Source organism: Pseudorca crassidens, chromosome 16 (genome assembly GCF_039906515.1).
Source record: "Pseudorca crassidens isolate mPseCra1 chromosome 16, mPseCra1.hap1, whole genome shotgun sequence".
In the NCBI taxonomy this organism is placed as follows: domain Eukaryota; kingdom Metazoa; phylum Chordata; class Mammalia; order Artiodactyla; family Delphinidae; genus Pseudorca; species Pseudorca crassidens.
The window spans coordinates 36,937,684-36,961,054 of record NC_090311.1 but is presented as its reverse complement, the minus strand read 5'-3'; the positions used below and the strand labels follow the sequence as shown (position 1 = coordinate 36,961,054).

General features: G+C 42.5%; 1 protein-coding gene across 1 annotated transcript; it reads right to left on the bottom strand.

Moving 5' to 3' along the window:
* Window positions 1–15,232: 15,232 nt before the first annotated feature.
* Window positions 15,233–22,975, bottom strand: CH25H (cholesterol 25-hydroxylase). The gene is made up of 2 exons (XM_067710067.1): window positions 17,412–22,975; window positions 15,233–17,005 (listed from the first exon to the last, which is right to left on the bottom strand). Exon 2 carries the CDS (start codon window positions 16,885–16,887, stop codon window positions 16,075–16,077), a length of 813 nt encoding a protein of 270 aa, XP_067566168.1. The 5' UTR covers window positions 16,888–17,005; window positions 17,412–22,975; the 3' UTR covers window positions 15,233–16,074.
* Between the last annotated feature and the right edge of the window lie 396 nt (window positions 22,976–23,371).

Sequence of the window (23,371 nt, the reverse complement as noted above, 5' to 3'; positions counted from 1 at the left end):
GATGTCTATCATTCAGTCAACAAAAACTCCATGAATGTTTGCCACATCCCAGGCACTGTGTTACATGCTGGCGATACAGTGGTGAACAGGACAGAGAGAGTCCCTGCCCTATTCAGTAAATGTTTCAAGCAGGAATGAATGAATGTAAGAATTAATGAATACAGCTAAAGACGTGCAGGGCCTAAAGGGCTGCTGGCTCTGGTTCAAGAGATGTGCACTTTGGCAAAAACAAACAAACAAACATATATATATATATATATATATATATATATTTCTGGGAAAAAGCATTTAATTACCTCATTATTTCCCATCTAAGTGTCCATTTACCTCGGGTAAATTTGGTTTTGAGTTCTGCTCCAAAGGAAGCTATTCTATCATGCCTCTGTCTAATGGGGCAGGTCTAATCAAGCAGCAGTTACCACCTGCTTCTACTTACCCCCCGGTAAACTGACACCTGAGAAATTATCTAACCAACTTTGATTTAAAAGCCTTTTTCACTTTCAAGAAAACATGTGATATGACCTCTGCATCAGTCAGGGTTCTCCAGAGAAACAGAACCAACAGGATACAGGTTTCCCCTGCTCTCTGAAAGCAGAGCATTCCTGTGAAACCTTTTGTGAGTCAAAATGGCATACAGTGAAGAAGCAATTACCTTAGGACACATCTTGTTAACAGATGCACAAAATAAATCGAGATAAAGCACAGATGCTCACAGAGTTCAAAGCTATGGTGGCTGTATGCTGAGATGCTGAGTGTAGTTCCTGGGAAAGGAGCTTGGTGACACCACTCCCACTGCCCTGCCCGTGCACTGCCTCGCCAAAATAACTGGAAAACAAACGCTGAACACTATTTTTACTTTTTGCCTTTTTTCTGAAAAGCAAAAATTTTTGGATTTCGTTTGAACCTACAGGTTCTAATGTAGGTCTTCCACAAGAGCAAAGTGGCATCAAGCAAACTTTTGAAAAGCAGGAGCTACCTGTATGTAGGTATTTATAGAGAGAGCTTTGTTTTAAGGAATTGGTTCATGTGATTGTAGACACTACCAAGTTTTAAACCTGTAAGGCAAGCTGGCTGTCTGGAAACTCAGGCAAGATTTCTATGTTACAGTCGTGAAGCAGAATTCCTTCTCTGAGAAATCTGCTTTGCTCTTGAGTTCTTCAGCTGATTGGATGAGGCCCACCCACACTATGGAGGGAAATCTCCTTTACCTGAAGTCAACTGATGGTAGTAATCACATCTGCGAAACACCTTGACAGCAACAGCTCGACCAAACAACTGGGCACCATAGCCATTGGCTTATAAAATTAACTATCACCATTGGCTTATAAAATTAACTATCACCATTGGCTTATAAAATTAACTATCACAACCTCTTAAGTAGCCAGAGCTTTCTGTGTGACTTAACTGAAGTCTTTGGTTACATTATTGTTTTACATTTTTCAGCAGTAGTTCCAAACAAAGTCAAATATCCCTCAGGGACTTTTTCAGTAAAATGTAACAAGTGAAGTTAGCCAGAAAAAAGAAACAGAACAAAAGTTATGTTTTTACTGTTTGCAGAGACACTGCTCAAAACTCTACTGATCTTCAAAGGATTGATTGCGTGATATTCACTGAAGTAAACAACACTCCAGACAGCCTAATTATTGCTGTCACCATAATAGGCAGGATGCCAGCAAAGATGGTGAATTTTCACAGGATGCTGGCTCCTTCAGCAAAATCAGACCCAAAGAAACTATATATTCTTCTATAGAAGAATATATAGACTTTAGGAATTAAAGAGGAGAAAGAAGGAGGCTAAAAAGGAAGAGGAGATGAAGAAAAAGGAGGAAGAGAGGGGAGGGGAGTAGAGGAGGAAGAAAGGGGGAGGAGCAGAGCAGAAGAGAAGAAACCCCTTGGGAGATGGAAGACTATTTTGAACTGGTGTGTGTGTGTGTGTGTGTGTGTGTGTGTGTGTGTGTGTGTGTTTTGGCCAATGCACTGAGTAATGGCTACAGCCTCGGTGGAGGGTGGCTGGCACTGTGAAAAGATCAGTTGGAGAAAAGCAGAGTAAGTTCTGCTCTTGCCTTTCCCCCTCCATCATCTTAGGACAATCATTGCCTGTGGGATTCCTCTCTGCAGAAATCTGCAACAATGGCAAGAGCATGGATGCAGGAGCCTTTGGAAATAAAATCACAGCAGAGCACAAGCCCATCTGGGGTGAGAAGGTGAAGAAAACGGATGTAACTAAATGGCTTCAGGAATCCACCATACTCGCTGCAGGCACCCAGTTCTGGTGTTTTAAAACCCCGCCTCTCCCCACCCTTTCTCTTTGAGGGTTTGAAAACAAAGCCCTCATGGTTATTGATGAGTTACTGAAGGGTTGCTGGTGGGTGATTCCAAAGGAAATGGGTTAACTCTGATTTTTTAAATCCTAGGGCTCATATCCTTCTCTTCTTGAACTCACCACTGACTAGAACAGAGTTTCTCGAGTAATTACTGCACAAAAAGAAGAGGAATAACACCCTTTATTTGCCAATAAAAAACAAGGATCAAAAGAGTAAGGCAAATTGAAATCATATATGGGTTGTGTATTTTCTTAAAATTTGGATGTAAGTTAAAACAACTACTGGAAAGGTCAGAGAGTTCCCATCTCTGGCATGATCAGCTTATTAGAAAAACAACTTGCAGCAGCTGAGAGAGAAAGAGAGAGAGAGGTGAACATCTAGAATTTTTTTAACCTCATAGTGAGAGGTACGCATGGAACCAAAAGGAATGGGAATGACTGTTGGGCGGACCAAACAACAGTGGTAACCACATAGCATGTCTACTGTGGTGCCTTTGATGATGGAGAGAGGAGAAAGGGGCTAAGAAGAGCAGAGACAGTAAGGGGTCAGGGCTGCAAGCACTTGCCCTTGAACCCAGGTCTGTCTTACTCCAAAGTCAAGATCTCAGTGGCTATGTGGCTGAAGGGTGTGAACAGAACACAAGATTTAGAAGAAGAAGAAGGAGGAGAAGGAGGAAAGCAGAGAAAAGAGAAATTTGTGAAGTTAGAGGCCACAATATGAGACACATCATTATCAACAAATGTCCCTAGAAGATTAAAATGGAACAGTAAAACCATATTTGACAGTTTTGAAGATTATTGTATGTATATTGTATTTTTAATTAATATAATTTTGCCACATGAAAATGAATTGTTAGGGCAGCATTTTCTTCTACTCCTGAAATCACACAGAGAAAAGAGGAGGAGAAAGGACAACAAGAATAACAACAACAAAAGTATCTTTTCAGTAGAACTAAGAGATTTTAAAACACTCCATATGTGTAGGGTCTTGAAATATACATGAGGTCGGTAAGAAGTCACACAAAAGGAAGCATAAAGAATTGTAGGAAGGCTGATCAGTGGCAGATCTTAGAATGTGCCAGCAAATAAATTTTCTAAAAGAGAAGAGTTCACTTTGAAAGGCAGAAGCTATATCCCTTGTCTTCAACAAGATTTGAGGGATAAACAGATATAGAAATAGGAGAAGGAAATCCAAAGAAGACAGGAACAATGGATCAGAACAAATATTTACAAAGATATATTATAAAAATTATAATTAAAAAAAATTCCTGAAATAAAAGAAGTTCCAAATCTTCATATTGAAAGAATACCATATGCCCTGGAAAATGACTCAGAATTTATTTGGATGTGAAGACATATCCTAATAAAGTTATTGTACTTGAAAGATAAACATCCCTTCAGACATCCCAGCCAAGATCAAGTTCCTAAGAGAGAAAAAAATCAGTTTGGCCTTAAATTTGTCCATAGCGACATTCAACTCCAGGATAGGGTAGAGCAAGATGGCAAGATGTTTAAGAAAACGGGAACCAAAATTTTTATAACCATTCAAACTTTCCTTCCAAATAAGAAGGGGTGTTTGACATACAAAATAAGAAAGAATAAGTACAGAAACAATAAGACAATCATAAAAAAATTTTTTTTGCTGAACTTAATACAAATAAATTTGCAAACATGGCTGAAATGAGTATTTTTCTAGGAAAATATAAATTTAAATATAATTTAAAATATAATTTAGGAAATTGATAGGTATGCATACAGCAAGCAGAGAAGAACTGCTCTACCTTCCATTCCAAAATACACCAGGATCAGACATTTCACAGGGTACAATGATTTTAAAGAGCAGGGTATTTCAATGTTACTTGTCTCAGAGCACAGAGAGAGAAGGGAAGCTCTCATATTCTTTTTATAAAGTGAATGCAACCTCAATACAAAAACTTGACAAACACCTCCTGACTGACCTCCTCCTCTGTCTCCTCCTTCTTCTGCCTTTCTCCCTCCCGTCTCTCTCTCTTTCCTCTTGCTCCCCCCTCCCCCATTCTGACATGCATCCACACCACAATATTCAAACTCAGTAATGAATATTGGGGGAAAATTCTAAAAAAAAATGTTGGCAAAGCAAATCCAGCAGCATACTGCAAGAATAATACCAAGAGTACCAAATAGTTTTTATTCCAGCGATGTAAGAATAGTTTGATGATGAAATCTATTAATTTAATTTATCAGACTATGAGATCACACTAATGAAGGGTTTTTAATAGATCGCATTAATAGGTCATATCATCTCTGTAGACACTAAAGGGCATTTGACAAATTCAATAACCTTTCTTTATTAAAAATAATAATGGGAAAAGATGAATCATTCCTCAATACGATAAAAGAAAATCTATCTCAGGCCAACTAGTATCATGCTTATTGTAAGGAAAACTGGAGAACTTCCTACAAGAGTCAGCAAGTGGACAAGAATGTCTTCCTTCACCACTATTATTCAATATTTTACTAGAGGTACCAGTAAATCCATGATACAAGGAAAAATTACAGACAGTTTAGAAAGCAGGAGGTAAAACTATAGTCACTTGCAGATAATATCATTGTAAATATTTAAAAACCTAAGAGAATAAATTGAAAAGCAAATGCATGCTTAAGAATAAGAAATAAGGGACTTCCCTGGTGGCACAGTGGTTAAGAATCTGCCTGCCAATACAGAGGACACAGGTTCGAGCCCTGGTCCCGGAAGATCCCACATGTCACGGAGCAACTAACCCCACGTGCCACAACTACTGAGCCTGCGCTCTAGAGCCCGCAAGCCACAATTACTGAGCTCGCATACCACAATTACTGAAGCCTGCGTGCCCTAGAGCCTGTGCTTCGCAACAAGAGAAGCCACCGCAATGAGAAGCCTGCGCACTGCAGTGAAGAATAGTCCCCGCTCGCCACAACTAGAGAAAGCCCGCGCACAGCGACGAAGACCCAACGCGGCCATAAATAAGTAAATAAATAAATAAAAATTAAAAAACTAAAAGAATAAGAAATAAGAATTTGGTACAGTGATGGGTATGCATTTGTTTAAAAATCAGTATCTTTCACCAATACAAACAAGACTCATAGAAAGATATAAAGAGAGGCAGAAAAAACATTAAAAGTAGCAAAAGAAACAGTAAAACAGGAATAAGATTACAAAAATTGTGTATGATCTTGTCAACAAAATAATTCATCAGTCGTCAATCTAAGAAAGAAATGAAACATTTGATTTGAGCCAACCTGAGGATTATAAGCCAGGAGACAGTCTCTCAGAGAGCTCTGAGAATGTTCTGAAGAGGTAAAAGGCGGGCCAGTAAATATGTGATTTTAGTGAAGGCATGCATGAGTCAAGCACACATCTCGGTGGAAAGTTACTGCTCTTCTCAAGGAACAGATACCTTGGTTAATGGTTTTAGTGCTTTTCTGAGCATGGGAAGATGCAAGAAACTGGGTTTACAAAATCTTCTTCTAGAAATATCTAATTATCTAAGTAACAGTTCTGTCAGTTTTCCCAGACAACAAAGTACCTCATCCTGATCTTTGCCCTGAATTCCTGTTAGGGTATGTGGTAGGTCAGCAACTCAGTGGCTAATGAATCATCTTGTAGAACTGGACAGTGGCAAACATTCTTTATTCTACGATCCCTTCTCTTTCTGTCTTAATTTCAACCAAAGTTTGAGAGGCATTTTGTAACCAATTTGTCCCACGGAGCTAGGAATGCTCATTCCCAGGTCAGGTGAGGATTCGTTGATAGGCCACTCACTGTGCACTCTGGTCTAGACCCTGCTAACAGCAACCAAATGCCTCTGGGCCACCCGTCTTACTAGTCTGTTATGGTCCAGGAAACGGTTTCCTCTTGTTGCTTCTTCCCATATTTAGAGTTACAGGATTATAATCATTAATCTTATAGAACTATATTTTTGATCAATTGTATCAAGTCATCACTGATTTTATCTGAGGCTCAGTCACACACTTGGTAATGCAAGAAACAATAATCTTATAAAATAGGCAGAGTGCATTTATAAGGTCACAAGTAAGTATTTAAGCTAAGAACTTCCATTAGGTGCTGCACAGTTTCTTCCCAGGTAGTCTGACCCATCTGTTCTGCACCAATTGCTTTTTTTTTTTTTTTTTTTTTGCGGTACACGGGCCTCTCACTGCTGTGGCCTCTCCCATTGTGGAGCACAGGCTCCAGACGCGCAGGCCTAGCGGCCATGGCTCACGGGCCCAGCCGCTCCGCTGCATGTGGGATTCTCCCGGACCGGGGCACAAACCCGTGTCCCCTGCATCGGCAGGCGGACTCTCAACCACTGCACCACCAGGGAAGCCCCCAGTTGTTATCTTTAAGGGGAATGATGTACTGGCATTGTGCACAAAGTTCACTGAAGATGTCTGCACATACATCTTTGGTGAACTTTATGTAGATGAGGACTGGGTCATCCTGCCTTAAAAGACTGAGAAAGGAATGTTATCTTCTAAGGAGTTACATGGTCGGCGCCAGAAGAAGAAAAATTGACCTTTATGGTTGAGTCGGTATTTCTACCATTGGGGAGGTCTGGTTAACACATAATGCAGATGCATGATATGCACACTAGAGGGGAAGGAAGAGGCCAAAAGGTAGAGAAAAAAGCTTTATGTTTAAATGTTTCTTGTCTTGCCTTAAAATGTGGATTTTTATTTCATCAATTCTATGTAAAGAGAGATGTAAAACACTGGAAAGACATACCATTGTTGGGCAGGAAGAAACATTCCTCTACCCTTCTAGGTTCTTCTGGCTGGTCTAAGAATTAAACTGATGAGAGACAGATTAACAGGAGAAAATCAAACAAAAGACCCAGTAAAATGGAGTAACTCACCAAAATGGCTGAAACCCTCACCTGAAATATACCATCTTCAGCTAAAGACAAAAGGGAACCTTGGGGGCAGTGGTTTAGGACATCACAGAGGAGGAAGGTAATTCACATGGAGAGGGAAGAAGAAAAGTTTGGTAAACAAGTGTTTGCTGGGCCTGCAGAGACAGTAGGACATAGAGTGAACTAGAAGCCTGAAGTTTCTTCCTGAGTCTTTTGGGCCTTGATTGTTTTCAGCTCAAATAATCCACATGCCAAAGAGACATTTTGGGGTGGCAAATTTTGTCCTCCTACACCATGTTCTTAATAGAAAGGTCCAACATAATAAAGATATCGGTTCTAATTAAGCTAATTTATAAATTTATTTTAGTAGCAGTAAATAAAACCAACGGGGTTTGGGGGAGACTGAAGGGACCCAGAACAAATCATTTGAAAGTTTATAAAGAAAGATAAACAAACAAGACTGGTTAAAAATTCTTTGGGGGAAAAAAAAAAGTAGCAATGAGAGGTGACTAGCCCTACCAGATAATAAAACATATTATGAAGCTCCAATAACTAACAGGTACTAAATAGGCTGACAGGCAAATAAAAGAAATAATGAATTCAATAAGTGGAGTCCAGATAACTGCATTGCTATTGGGAAAAAACTATAATTGGCTTCACCTCTCACAAAATGTCAGTGTATATTATATGTATATATGTATAAAATATTAAACCACAAATGGCCTCAAGAAACAAGAATTCTTTATAACCTTAGGGTAGTGGAGAAGGCCTTTATTATTTGACTCAAAATCAAAAAACCATTAAAAAACTAAGTTCAATTCTTTAAAAAAAAATTAATGACTTTACTTGGGTAAAACTCACCATAAACAAATCAAAAAATAAATTAACAAGCTGGGAAAACTATTAACAATTCATCCCAGCAAAAGACTAATCACTCTAAAATATATAATCCCCAGAAATGTTTAAGAAAGAGAACAACAACACAAGAGAAAATGGATAAAGAATACAAACAGTTTATGGGAATAAAGATACAAATAACTTTCAAGCCTATGAAAGAATACATAACTCACTCATAATAAAAGAATAGTATATTAAAACTACACTGAGGGCTTCCCTGGTGGCGCAGTGGTTGAGAGTCCGCCTGCCGATGCAGGGGACACGGGTTCGTGCCCCGGTCCAGGAGGAACCCACATGCCGCGGAGCGGCTGGGCCCGTGAGCCATGGCCGCTGAGCCTGCGCGTCTGGAGCCTGTGCTCCACAATGGGAGAGGCCACAACAGTGAGAGGCCCGCATACTGCAAAAAACAAAACCAAAAAAACCCAAAACCAACAAAAAAACATGAGGTCCTGGATTAACTTATCACCATCATCGTCATCATCTAGTATAACTGATATCCAATAAACTACACATATTTAAAGTATAAAATTCAATAAATTTTGACATATGTATACACCTATGAAACCAGTCCCACAACCAAAGGTACTGAACATATTCATCATTCCTAAAAGTTTTCTCGTGCCCCTTAGTGATCCATCTTTGCAGCCACTCTTCCTCCCCCAAACAACTGCAGTCATATGAATTTCTGTCATATGAATTCATTTACATTTCCTGGAATTTTATATACATGGAACCATATAGTACACATTTTTTTGGTCTGGCTTCCTTTACTCAGCATAATTATTTTAAGATTCATCTTTGTTGTTGTATGCATCGAGTTCATTTTTGCTTATTGCTGAGTTGTAGTCCATTGCACGGAGGCTTTCTTAAACATTTTCTAAAACAAGATTTTCAGAGTTCACAGGAATGAAAGAAAAGTTCACACCAGCTCTGCATGAAGGTATGCAAAATAGACCTCAGCAAAATTTGAAATAAATGCTTCACTCAAGTTCCTACAAATCAGCAGAGCTGTTTATGTTGTGTTTATCCAAATGATTAATGAAGAATATGGATCACAACAATTCCTAAGCAGTGTCCCCTAACTGCATTTCTGCTACTCAGCAGGAGACAGCTCCCAGTGGCTCTGAGGACCCAGAGGGTGGGAGGGAAGCAGAAGGGAAAAGCAGGAAGAGCACGGGTCTTTGAGTTCTAACCCAGCTGTGTGACCCCGGGAAAGTTACTTCCCATCTCTGAGCCTCAGTTTCCTTATTCATAAAATAGGGAAACTGGACAGTGGTGTCTCAGCCTTAGCATTTGTAGAATCTCCGAGCTTGACAGTGTCAGCATGTGAGCTACCCTCCCTAGGCGATGCTGGATCTCAGGCAGATCAAACCCACTGCCAAGCGTGGGTCACTCTTCCTTTTCACCTCATGACAAGGAACTCAAACTGCCTAGTGAAGGGTGACTTCTTTTCAGTTACTGTCCAACTCCAAGGGGCTTCTTTCAAAAGCCTTTTGCGGCCAAATTCCACTTATCCAGCAGGCTGCAGCTCCTGGCTTGGAGCCGGTCCTTGGTACAGAAAGAAGAGCCCTCTCCTGGCGTGTCTCAGATTGACACGACTTCTGACTCCGGCACAAATACTACCGCTCCGTCTACTTCTGCAAACTGCGCTACCCTGGGGCCAGCTTCCTCCACTCCTGGTCCCTCTAAAGCCCGCCTCTCTTCCTATATTCTCCTGAGATTCAGCAGGGCAGCAAGAGCCAGGGCATGCAGAGGACGGGAATACAAGTAACAGAAGGTATGGAGCGCAAGAGGCAGGGGCTGGATGGAGGAAGCCCTCCATCCATGGAGGAGTGTGGTTGTGGCAGAGATGGAGGGAGATGGCAGCCATAGCAGCTTGGTGCCCCCCAGCTGCCGAAGGTCCACATCGTCCCACACCCACTCAGCCACTCGCTGCTCTATCTCATTGGGGCATCCCAGCAGCCTGAGGAAGTAGGCAATGCCAGTTATTATCACTCCAACCTCCACCCATTTCACAGAGAGAGAAACTGATGTTCAGCATGATTCAATGATTTCTCCCCAAACAGAAAATCAGGCAGCTCAACCTCAGGCTCTTCGGCCTCCAAGCCCTGGAGCCTCCCCTCCAGAGACATTTATTGAGCATTGTTCAAGTGCAAGATCCTTGAAGGAATCAAAGATCTGTAAGACATGACCTCTTCTTTCAGAGACCTCTCTCCCCGGCAGAGAAGGCAACTGCTTCGCTGGAAGGCAGAAAGTAAAGTCACGGTAAGAGGCACCAAAGAAACGCTCTAGGCGTGAGAAGGGGAAGCAAGGAAAACCTCGCTTTTCCTCTGGCCCCGGGCAGTTCTGTGCGCTGTGAAGAGAGACAACTTGAGTTTCTCTTCTTGTTTTGAGTAGTGATCAAAAGGAATAGAAAAAAGAAATAAGCAAAAGATATTTAGAAGGAGGAAATGCTCTTGGGCCTTTGTCCAGAGAACTTCTGTTCACACTAACTTCCTTTTATTTTAATGCATTCATTCAATGCAAACCACTTAATGCATCCCAGCTGAAAGGGAGAAAGAGAGAAAAGACACTGAATGACTGACTTACTGTTTGGCATCCTAAAAAGGGTTAACTTTGATTATATCTGTGGTGGAAGTAAATTCATTGAATGGGGATTGTTGTTACTTTTTACCTTACACTGTTCTCTAGGTTTGAAATTTTTCCATGACCGTATGTTACTTTTATGTTAAAAGAGAAATCTATGTCTTAGTCTCCACCTCTCTCTCAGCTTGTTTTGCTGCAGGCTTATCATCTCACACTTGCAATTATTACCCTTTTGTAACAACTTCTAACAAAAGAGCTACTATTTACAGTTTTTGCTCTATGTGGGGCAGAGTGCTAAATTCTCTAAATATCCTCCTTATTCCTCACCATAATTCTACAAGTAGGTATTATCACCCTGTTTTTCCAGATGAAGAATCTGAGCCTTAGATGAAGTAATCTGCTCAAACACACAAAGTTCATCAATGGTGGAGGCAGGATTAGAATCCAGGCAGAACTTGCAACGGTCCTAACTGGAATCACCACTACCATTCTCTGCTGCCACTTATCTTCTTCCATCAGATCTGATCACATCACCCCTTTGCTTAAGGTCTGTGGAACTCTCACCCCTGTCCCCCACCATTGCCTAAAGAATACAACCTAAGCTTATTAGCATGTCATTTCCAAGTCCAGTTTTCAATTCATCCTCATTATAAATCAACAAATAATAGCAAGGCCTAATGTTCATTTCAAAGCAATTTTCCACACCATCTCCCAAATCCCTGTGACATAGGCAAACGAGCAAGCGGTTCGAAGCAGCTTCAATAGCTTGTCAAGTGGTGAGACAACATGCCTTGACGTTCCTTCCTTGGTCGCCCAGTGCTTGGAGCTTCCCACCATGTTTCTGGCATATCCTGTTATTTCATCCCTCTCTGATTTACGTGCTGTTTCTTCTTCCAGGTATGCCCTTTACCCCGCCCAGTGAATGCATACAAATTTTTCATGATTTCTAGTGTTCAAAGGACCTGTCTTTCTTTGGGCTCCCTTAACAACCTGTTAACACACCCCCAGTGTGGCACTAACTACATTAGATTAGATGCATTTGCTTGCCTGATGCTCCTTCCCAGTAGACTGTGAACTTCTCTAGAACAGAGATTATGGGTTGTGGGCATGGCCTTAGTTAGGAAGCTAGGATGGACTAGTGATGGAAGATGGAATAAATGAAGAAAAACATGATTAATGGCAAATCTGTGTTTCTACTGCTTCCAGGATTCACACAACACTGAACCAGTATTTATCAAGAACGAGGCATAGTACTAGGGGCACAGATGAATGTTAAACAGGACCGAAATAGCAGTGTGTGTGTGTAGTTAGAGAGAGGAGTATATATATATATATATACACATATCCGTATATATACACATATACCTGAATATACATATGTATATATATACATATACACATATATCTGTATATATACATATACATATGCATATTACATACACATATATAATATATGGTAGATGTACGTATATAATGTCTCTATATATGTACACATATATGTCACGTTTGAACATGTATATATATAGTGTATATATATTATGGGTACATATATACATGTATAGGGTGTATAAAGTATGTTTGTACATATATAGTGTTCATACATATACTGTGTATGTTCACATACACATATACTGGGCAAATGCATGTCTGTGTCCGTATAACAGTGTGTGGACATATAGTCTGTACGTGGTAGGTACATAGACAGTGTGTATACATATGTCGTGCACTTATACACATTCACATGGCCTGTGCACGTAGAAGTGCCCACGTGTGCACTGGAATGCAATGCAAGCAGAGATTTAGAGGGTGCACCAGAAGATGGTAGGAAGGATCGTCATTACACACAGCATAGATACTTTTTAATAAAATGAGAAGCACCTTGAGGCTGGCCTCCCTGCTGAGGAGAGCGTGCAGCCACTGAAGGAAGGAGAAACAGCTGGAGAATTGGGAAGGAAAACAACATAGAGAAGCATCACTAAAACCAAGCAAGAACCACATTCTAAGAGGCTGGTGAGCAGAAACAAATACCTTAAAAACAAAGCCAAGGGGCTTCCCTGGTGGCGCAGTGGTTGAGAGTCCGCCTGCCGATGCAGGGGTCACGGGTTCGTGCCCCGGTGCGGGAAGATCCCACATGCTGTGGAGAAGCTGGGCCCGTGAGCCGTGGCCGCTGGGCCTGCGCGTCTGGAGCCTGTGCTCTGCAACGGGAGAGGCCACAACAGTGAGAGGCCCGCGTACTGCCAAAAAAAAAAAAAAAAAAGCCAAGGAGATGGAAAATCAAGGGTGGGAAATCGTTGGATTTGATCATTAGGAAGATAGCAGTGAATAGGGAGTGAAAGTCTCAGGAAGAGGTGGGAGTGGGATGACTCAGAGGTGAGGAAACAGAATCAGACAAACACAGACCTCTGGCTCTTTCCAACACTTTTTTTGGTTCCCTGTAGACAGGAGAGCTCAAACATCTGTGTGGACAGAAGATTACGATCCTGGTACAGTCCTGGAGCTCACATCGTGAAGCATCATTTGTAGCAAACACAAATACAGTCCAGACCTCCAACCCACCTAGCACTCACACAGAGTAGCTCAAAATCTCTCACAACAGCTCTAGGAGGTAGGTTCTATAATTAACTACATTTTACAGATGAGGAAGCCAAGCACAGAGAGGTTAAGTAACTTGTCCAGAGTCACTCAGTTTGTTAAGTCCCAAGTCAAGTTTCCCCCCACACCCCTCCCGGGGCAATCTGGCTTCAGCATGTGTACTCTTCCCTGATGTGCAACGAGGGTACAGAAAACAGAGCCTCTGACCTGCTTCATGCTTTCCCAAGCCCTGCTGAGATTAATCTGGCTTTCTCCTCTGCCAAGCAGAGGCTTTGAATTCATGGCGGACGCTGTGTTTGACAGGGGAGGAATAGCAGAGGGAGGCCATTTGTTGGTGTTGCAGGGTTTGTAGCTCACTGGCAGTTGTGAAGATTACCATAAGCGCCACCCAAAGACAGGTACAGTATACACTACAAGACCTAAGTTCAAGAACCAGCTCCAAATCCTAGTACTTTATCATCTGGAGCAAATCACTTGACCGGTGCAGATACCAAGTCTCCATCCATATCATGAAAAAATAATGATAATTATTTTTTATATTATATTATTATATATATATTTTATATTATATTATTATATATATTATATTAAAATATATTATATTTTTATATTATTTTAATTATAATAATAATTAAAATTTAAAAAATAATAACTATTCTACATCCCTTAGAGTGTAAGGAACAAGTGAAACAATGTGAGAAAATTCATGCAAATGTGCATTATTTCGTTATTATCATTGTTCTTCTTCTCTCAAAACTATCCAAGAAATTGCTCATCCTCTTCACCCCCCTAGTTCCACCCCCCAAGGTATCAGAAACTGCTAAGACATCCAACTCTGAGAAAGTGTTCTGAACCCAAGTAATTTCCACGTGTACAATTTGTCCTAAATGGGAAATTCCCTTACACAGTGAGGCATTATGACCCATTTCAAAAATTCTCTGGGAGGGAGCTGTAACAAATTGTCATTATCCAAGATTTGCAGACTGCTTTTGCATGCCTAAAGCTGCTCAAAGCAACTAATAGTATATATTCTACCCCAGCCTGTTCATCCCCCTTTTCTTTCTCTGCTCACCGTTTGGCTCATGATAATAACATACTACCTCCAGTGAGGCATTTTCCCCTCACTACCTGCGCTCGCGAATTTCACTTTTTATTCTTGATATAATCTTTAAGTCCCAGCATGGTCCTGCTGCTGACAGAGGAGGAGGTGACTTCAGCAGAAGCCAAGAGGGCACGCCCATTGGGAGGGAATGTGAGAAAATCAGAGGGGCAGCCAGGCACTCTGATTGCATCTTGCAAAGGTTTGGAGCACTGCAACATATTTCTAGGGAGGTTCATTTGGCAGAGTATGGATATCAAGTCTTTAGATGGATTTTTTTCATCTTTAAACAAGATAGTTTGGTGCATATATTATGAGCCTAGAATTCCATGCAAAGCTGCCTCTCTTTAGATCTTCTGTCTAAAGTGTCTTGATTTTTTACCTTTACCCTATCTATCTAAACGGTGTTCCAAAGATAAAATTAAAACAATTATGCAGCAGCAGAATGGGGTACATGATGGGTGACAGGTGTGCAGTCAGTTATAGGCACATTTACTGTCACAAGTAATCTATGAGAACATCTGGGACACAATCAATCTCCTTTTGCAAGTGAGGAACTAGGGATCTAGGGCCAAATTTCACTTTTTTCTTTCTTTGAGAAACGAGTATGCAGTTTGCATGTAAGTCTTCATAAAGAAAAGTGAACATACAAAAATCTCAGATTGTAGAGACAATGTGTGATGGTCATTTGTATTAGATGGCTTTATGAAAAGGGGGGGCTCACTCATAATCCCTCCCCTACCTATCAGCCCCTTTAAAGCACACACTTGACTTACCCGTTTTGCAAAGCAAGGCACTTCACTAATTCTACTCATCCCCCAACACCGCCCTTTCCCCCCCAAATAATGCAATGGTGGCCCAGTGTTAATCTCTCTGTAAAACTTTACAGAGTAAGTTTTATCAGTTTTCTGTTACACAGAAATCAACTAAAACACATCCAGAACAACAGTGTTTTTCCCTCTGTGAAATCTCTAGACCCAAACCAACAAACAGATCCCTTCTCTGACCTCCTTTCCTACAAGCTTCCCCTCCCCCAAACCTGCCACCACCAGATTCCTCTTTCCACAGCTGGGCTGACGCAGACTCTGAAGAGCACCTGCCATCCCAGCTCCCTGTTCTCATTCCAGTTTCTATCAGTCAAAATGCCAGTGAAAATGCCAGAAGCCAGTACTTGTTTGGTTTATGTCCTTTTTTAACTTTTTTTCAGACATAAATAACGTTTCCTTCGATATAAATATACAGCTCTATGAAAACAAAGAAAAAAGGCACAATAATCTTAGTCACTGTCCAGCAGGAACATGTTTCATTGTTTACAGAGTCACAGATCAGATTCTCCATAAAAATATATATTTTAGCCTAGTTCTAGGACACCTTCAAACAGAGTAAAACTCCTTGTTCTTCAAACAAACCCTTTCAGAGATTATTTAAATACGCCAGTGATTTTGGATACTTTGTACCCAGATATCAAGGCTATTGAAGTGAGCTGAAATTCCACATCAAGAATATAATTGTTGATATACAAACATTACATAAATTACTAGATTGTGAAAAATACATCAGATTTTCTCTGTAAGTTTCCAGCAAATAAAACAAAAAAGCAACCTCAAGGGCGTCTCTCCCGATTCAAGGGTGAAATGCACAACGTCTGAGGTACACCCACCCCTCACCACAGCACACACTACTACGCCGGGAGGGGTGCCTGCATGTCACTTGGCGCGAGCAGACCGCAGAGTTCCCAGTATTTTGTCCCAGTGTGTGAAGTAAGGGGCGAAGTTGCAGGTAAACTGGGAGTGATGCAGGTCGTGGTGTTCCACGCCCCCATACCACCCGAAAGGTACCAGTTTGTGCGTGGACCAGGGGAAGTCGTAGCCCGAGTGGTCCTCCACCGACAGCCAGATGTTGACCACGTGGAAGGTCAGGACAGTGAGCGGGTGGCACTGGAGCAGCAAGACGTTCATCATGTCAAAGAAACCCAAGGATAACAGCTCCCCGACGCTCATGTATTGCGTGGCCAGCGCGAACGGGGCCGAGTTCTGGTGGTGCATCTTGTGGAAAGTCCGGTACAGCCAGGGCACCTTGTGGTGCAGCACGTGCCACACGAAGAACTCGGTGTCGAAGAGCAGCAGGCAGAGCACGACGTGGCGGACCAGCTGGAGCAGCTCGGGGGCTTCGGGGGGCAGGAGGGCGGGGCTGGCCGCCCAGTGCAGCAGTGTCATGGGGAACACGAACACCACGTGCTGGTAGAGCGTCTGCCCCAGACAGGGCAGCTGCTGCCAAGCCGACGGCGAGAAGTCCGGGTGGATCTTGTAGCGCCGTAGCGCGGGCACCCAGGGGCACAGGACGTCCAGCACCACGAAGGGCAGGCAGAAGCCCACGTAGGTGGTGATGGAGAAGAAGACGGGGAAGAAGGGCGACTGGATGAGGGCCTCCCAGGTCCTGAGGCGGTCCCAGAGGGGCTGCAAGAACAGCTGGCCGGAGCTGCAGAGGACGTGGAGCTCGGAGCCGTTGCGGCTGCTCATGATGAGCTGGTGTCTGGCTGCGGCTGCCGCTCGGGTCCTACCGACTTTTCTTAGGGCTTTCGGCCCCGCCCCGAGTGATGTCAGCCGCCGTTTTTCTCCCCTTCCCGGCTTCGGGGAGCTTGCATAATTAAATAATCCAACAGAGTTGCGCTTAGTTGCTATAAATACTCATCTACAGCTGCATTTAATCGGCATTCATGTATGCAGTTACGCAACGGCACGCAGTACTTTCTACGCATGCAAGATTACGTTCTGATTTTCTAATTGACGTACAATTTACACACGATACCATGCACAGATCTTCAGTGTAGAGTTTCTACGAGTTCTGACAACTCAATTCATGGATCATCACCATTCCCAAACAAGATGAAGAATATTTCCATCATCACCGGAAAGAGCTCCTTTGCAACCAGTGCAGAATTACTTGTGTTTTTTCATGCATACGTAAAATTGCATCTATGTGTTTTAATAAAGATACAAGTGTAACTGCATTAAAAAACAAAAAACTTTTAAAAGCCACGTACCTTTCATATTTCGGATCTTTTCTTTCTGCTCTCGCCGTATTGATCTAACCAGCAGTGATCAGCAAACTACCCTTTTGCAGTTAACCGCGGGTCTTGAGCGGCGCGCGGCGGCGAGCAGCGCAGGAAATCAGATTGGCGGGACGGGAACCTCCTCCAGTTTCAGTGTCTCCGGTGAGGAGCTATGCCCGCCAGCTCGCGGACTGCTCCAGATCCCACCTCACGCAGACTCCCCCGGAGGAGCCCCCAAACCTGGCGGGCGGGTCGTCCCTTCGCGGCGCGCCGGGGTCGCCCAGACCAGCGACGGGAACCTGGAGGCACGGAGGGATGAGAGGGGACCGCGACTGTTATCCTTCACTTTACAAAAAAAGAGAAAAAAGTAAGTCAAGGGCTGGATTTAACATCCAGAGCCTGCCCAGATCTGGCTAAAAGCCGCTGCATCTCAATTTGGGGTGGAAGCAGTGAAATCAGTAAACCACCCACTTTGAGAATCAAGGGAGTATTTTTGCATTCTGGAAGCCTCAGGGGAGGCTGTTGATTGAACAGATGATGTCACGCCCTCCCTACCTTTCCCTTGCTGGCTTCGCGAAGCCAACTTGCCCCACGTCCTTGACGCCTATTCCCCCAAACCATCCCAGGCTCAGAGAGCCCACCGGCGAGGCCACGCTCACCTCTGCGTTTCTCCACCATCAGCTGGAGTCGACTGGCCTGGACTGAGCCTGAGGAAGTCGGTACTAAGAGAGCTGTGCTGGGTCGGGGGCAGGGGGTGACCCCAGAACTTGCATGAAAAGCAACCTCCGCGTTTGACCCGGGGGCCAGACACAAGGGGCGCCTAGAGGATAGAAGTTTGGGACGGAAACTTCGAAGCCAGGGATCGCTCCCAACCCTAGCTTTGCCTCTTCTTGCCTCACAGACAATGAGGATGGGGCCAGCGCCTCTCTCCATGAAGCTTTGCGTATTCTTATCACCCCTTCCTTTCCAAAGGGAAATAACAATAGTAGCCGCCGCATGAGGCTACTGCAAGCATTAAATGAGAAAACAATAACAATAATGTTAAAGTTACTATGTAACGTCTGCCAGGCATTAACTAAGTGTTTTACTTGAAGTGATTTCATCCAGTCCTTAGAAGAGCAGGGTTTGCCACACGGCCAAGATGATTATTGCCATGGCCTTACAGAAGGAAAAGTATAGTGCCTGGAACAGAGTTACAGAATGAGACATATTATTTTAAATGTATACTCCACATTTTACCTAAAGAATAATTGAGGAAGTTTTCATTTAACATCAAATAAAGTTATGTAAAGAGAAATAAAAGATAAAAAGCCATGTACTATGAGGAAATAAGTACAACAAAAATATAGACCAATATATGGGCCTAAAATAGATGATGTGTAATAGTCCAATTCATAACATATATATTAATATATAAGATATATATGGGATGTTTTATGTGTATGTATACACACACACACCCCTATAATAGGTCAATTCATAATTCAGAACCTCCTTGAACTGCCACTAATGGAATATGGATATTCCTTAGATGCCCATTCTCTGGAACCCCCAGCCTCTGGCCCTACTGCAGCCTTTTTTATTTTTTTTTAACTCAGTTGGCCATAAGAATATTACGATATTCTGCTTGTGTCTTGATCAATGTTCAGAAGCAGCTTTGAGCTTCTTGACAGCCAATGCGAAAAAGGAAAGGGGGTGAATTTTCTAATGTTGCTTGGATATCTGGATGGTAGCAGAGACAGGTACCATGCAGGCCCTTGGCTTCCCTGCTGGGGGGGTTTCTCCCAGTTAGACAGCCTGGCCTTTCTAGGCTTCTCTTCAATCTTCCCCCTCCTCCACTGCTCTTTGCAGTTCACCTTTAGGACAACCCAGGCACTTCTTCTTTCCCATTCCTGGCAGACATCACCCTACCTTTGAATTTTGTGTAACTCATGCAGCAACTCAGAGAGAAGAGGAGGGCTTTTTCTCCTTTACTTTTTTGGGGGGTGTTGGGGGGGTGGGGTGATTTTTTAAGAAGAAGTTTGAGAATTACACCACACTATTGAATGTCTCTTATGCCATTTACTAAGCCTTCACTCTTGGGCTCCTCAGTGCTCCAGAGGGACCATCAAAGCTCACTTTCTCACACTTCCAAATGAATTCTGCTCAGAAGTACAATGTCACTCAGATTTGCCCTCCACAGACATTAAGTCAACCTTCAAATTTCCGTTCAGCACATGCTGTTCTTTTCTTTGGCTTCAGCTCTCATGCTTGAATGCTTTGGAATCTCTCAGATTTAAGTAGGTGGCTTCATTTGCTTAATTTGGATTTAGCTAATAGATTGCTATCAGGACTGCCTCCTCTGAGACCCCAGCCTCAACCATCACGTTCTTTTCCTTACTTGGTTCTTCCAGCCTCTATCTCTAAGCCTGTTAGAATATGCTCCATAAAACCCTGAGCAGCAAGACCTGAAGCCACAGCTTCAGCCTGCTTGGCCCAGGCTCTCCCCTCTTACTCGCAGCAGCACTTTGAAGAATAGCCACCAGCTTCTCTGCCTTTCCAGCCCATGAAGCACCCCCCGCCCCAGGACAGAAGTCTGTGTCCTCCTATCTACAAATGCAATTGTCTCGGGGAAAGTGGTCAGTTAAAATCTCATCAGTTGTCCACTCTCTCTCACAGAGGATGCTGAAACAGTAGGCACAACATTTTGACCGATCAAAACCAGCACCCCACTTAATGGACCCAAATAAAATTGAGCCCTATTTAGCCTTAAGTAATGCCACTTCCTGCACTGGCAAACATGCACCTTTAAACACTTTAAACTTACACAAAATTTAGTTAATGGCTTGCTAGATGAATAGGTCTTTTTAGGGCACAGAGTCTATCGTCTAGGATTTTTTTCCCACAGTGTCAAGCATCATATGAGGTTCAAAAGATATCTGTGAACTCAATGCTCATTTTAGAAGATATTGGCTTTAAATAGAGGCTTAAAAAGGAATTTTTTCTGGGGCACTGGTTGATATCATTTAAGTCTATTTACTTACTGGGATTACTGGGATGGTTTTCCATAGAAGGGGGTGTTTGCTGACTTGTGATGGTATTAGGATTTTGGCCACACTATTTCTTGTGCTTCTCCAGTTGGTTTCGACTTCTGTGTATTTTTATCTTGGCGTGGTCTTTCTGACAGAGATCCAATCACTCTTCTGAGAGTACACCAATCGGGTCTGTGCCTGTTTAACACAATCTCAAAGCTCTTTGGTACCAACTCACCAAAAGACAACGTGTAATGCCCCCACCTCCCCACAAGAAAAAAATAGAAGATGTAGTTGGAAAAACCCTTTACCAATGACACAATTTCATTTTTTTGCATGGCCTTTACGATTATTTTTTCTTTCCATAATTAGGTGAGACTGTGTTGGCATCTGTCTAGCCGAAACGATTATTCCTGGGTATCAGAGATGAGAAGTGTTTTAACGTTTTACAGCTGTAACACGTAAAACTCATAGAGGCTGGAGCAAACTCAAAGATCAAAATCTAATCCCTCCTTGTAAACATGAAGACTCAGTCTCAGAAAAGTCAAGACTAGCTAGGGTTCAATAGGAAGTAAGAGCCAAACTGAGAGCAGAACTTGGTCAGTGTCAATTTCAAGGTAGGTACCTCTACAGGAGGAGTTTGGTGTTGGAGTGCGGCATCGAAGTTCCACTTATAGGGCAGTTTACAAGAGACTCAGAAAACAATAATTATCAACACCAAAACAGTAGGGGATGCTGATGAAGAACTTGGTGGGGGGAGGGTATAAGCTCCCCCAAGAGAGTCCTTGATGGCCTTATTTGACACAGATGCTGAGACATACTTGGTTTTAAAAGTGTTCTCTTTATATTTTGATCCATCTGTGTCACATGTAAGTGGGTGCTTCTACTGACATTGTTGGAACTCTCAACAACCTGCTTAAAATATTTAAAGCATATAAAATCATCCCCATTAAAAGGCATACCGTTGCCTGTAAAGCAGAGAAAATACTCACCTTACCCGTCAAAGGGGTGCTGTAAAGATCAAAGCCTTATGAGAAGGCTTCAAAACCCCGGAAGGCACAGTGTAAAAATGCCAAGTATTTGTTTTAGTACTACTAAACCAAGTTGGTAGAGAAGGTTTTACTTGTTTAGTTTGGAATTGATCTTGAAATCTGTACCTTGCACAGTACAATAAATACTCAATAAATACTCTTGAATGAATCACTGACAAACTTTTTAAAATCAGAGTTATGATAACTTGATGTTGTCTTTCAGGGGTCACATTTTGAAAATCTCTCCATATATCAAAAAAAAAATGACGAGTTAAAATTACAGGATACTTTAAAGGCATACATTTAACAAATTAACACATTTCATACCCACAAACACAAAATAATCATTGTTTGGAGATAATATCAACAGTCTTAATAAGTGTGAAGCCTTGGTTAAAGCATTCCCCACTTCCTCCTCATGTCTGAGGTTCTGACCACTCTTAGCTATTAGGCAAGTTTTTATTTTCATGTCCCATTTGGGGCACAGTTATTCTTTGAGAACATTTTTCAGATATTACGAATTAGGCAAGAATTAGTTATAATCCTGGACAGAAATGACCACAGACATGGTTGGTCTTATCAGTCCTCAAATTACCAGTTGCCTCCTAAATCAGCAAAGTTCTCTGCCTAGCCCAGAAAAGGTTAAGAAGCAGAGCCAAGAGCGCCCCCTTATGGCGAATGAAAAAAATGACTTCATTCTCAATTGTGACTTCATGCAGTGGCTTTACCCAAGTAAACACAAGATCTTGGAGTTCCAAGTTGACGGAATATTAACTAGTCTTCTCCTTGCCCTAGAGGTCTGTGGAGATCTCTGTGCTCTGCTCAAAAGAATATATAGCAAACCCAGTGGAAAAGAAGAGAGTCAGAACTCCTCCCAACCTGTTACAGGACTTCTCAAGGTACAAGGTCCAATCTTGTTCTGTACTGTCAGCCAACGGTAAAATAAAGCTACATGAATGCAGCTAGGGTTGTAAGGATATAAGAGCCTACACAGCTGCATCAGGAGCAAGAGGCCAGCAACAAAGGCAAATGCACCGTGTAGCCCAACTGTAGTAAAAACCACCATGCAACATCTCCACCTCTGGACTGGCCCACATACTGAAGAAAAATCCCCAAAGAACAGTTTGGGAAGGAGGTGAAGAGAAAAACACTCCAACAGGTGGACTCTATAGAATGTAGCCCCTGCTCATTCATTCCCGTGGTCTGAGTGGCAGATTGACTGACCACAAGTTCTCAAGGGCATCTGAAGGAGACTCCACGGCAGCAACCAAAGAAGGGAAACCAAGTCACCCGGGACACAGAAGCCATTCTCTGACGAGCTCTCTCCCACTGCTGCTGGAAAACAACAAACAAAAACAGCCACTCACTGTCCTGTCCTTTCTGGCCCTGACCCAAGAATCTTGTACCTGGTTGGCCAAACCAGTTTGCCTTCGTCAAAGGAGAAAGCATTGTTCTTTCTTGAGGGGGACATAAGGCCAGTGGGGAGAGTGGCATCCTCCTGGGGACGTAGATCCTTCGCATCTAGTACAATTTTACTCTCTTCTTTATGATTTCACTTTAGTTGCCATGAAAAATCAGATTCCACTTCAGACCCGCCCAGATGTTACTTGTGCATCTAATTTCATATAGCTAAATGACAAAGTCCATCGCTTGTCACACATTCTGTCAGTCCGCATATATTTATTAACTCACTAATATTCCAGGTATTGTGTTAGATTCGGGGCATACAGAGATAAGTAAGATATATCTTCAAGCTTACAGAGTAGTGGAAGAGATCACATTAGACTCCTAAATCTATGTTTTGGGGGCCCTATGGCATTGTCTCTGCCAGCTTTGGTTGCTTCATTTGTCCAAGGAGAGCATTGGATGGACAGTCCTTGAATCCAGGGTCGCACCTGCAGCCACTACC

Bases quoted from the DNA above. Each gene is read 5' to 3' on its own strand.
- CH25H (XM_067710067.1), bottom strand. From the start codon at position 16,887: ATGAGCAGCCGCAACGGCTCCGAGCTCCACGTCCTCTGCAGCTCCGGC.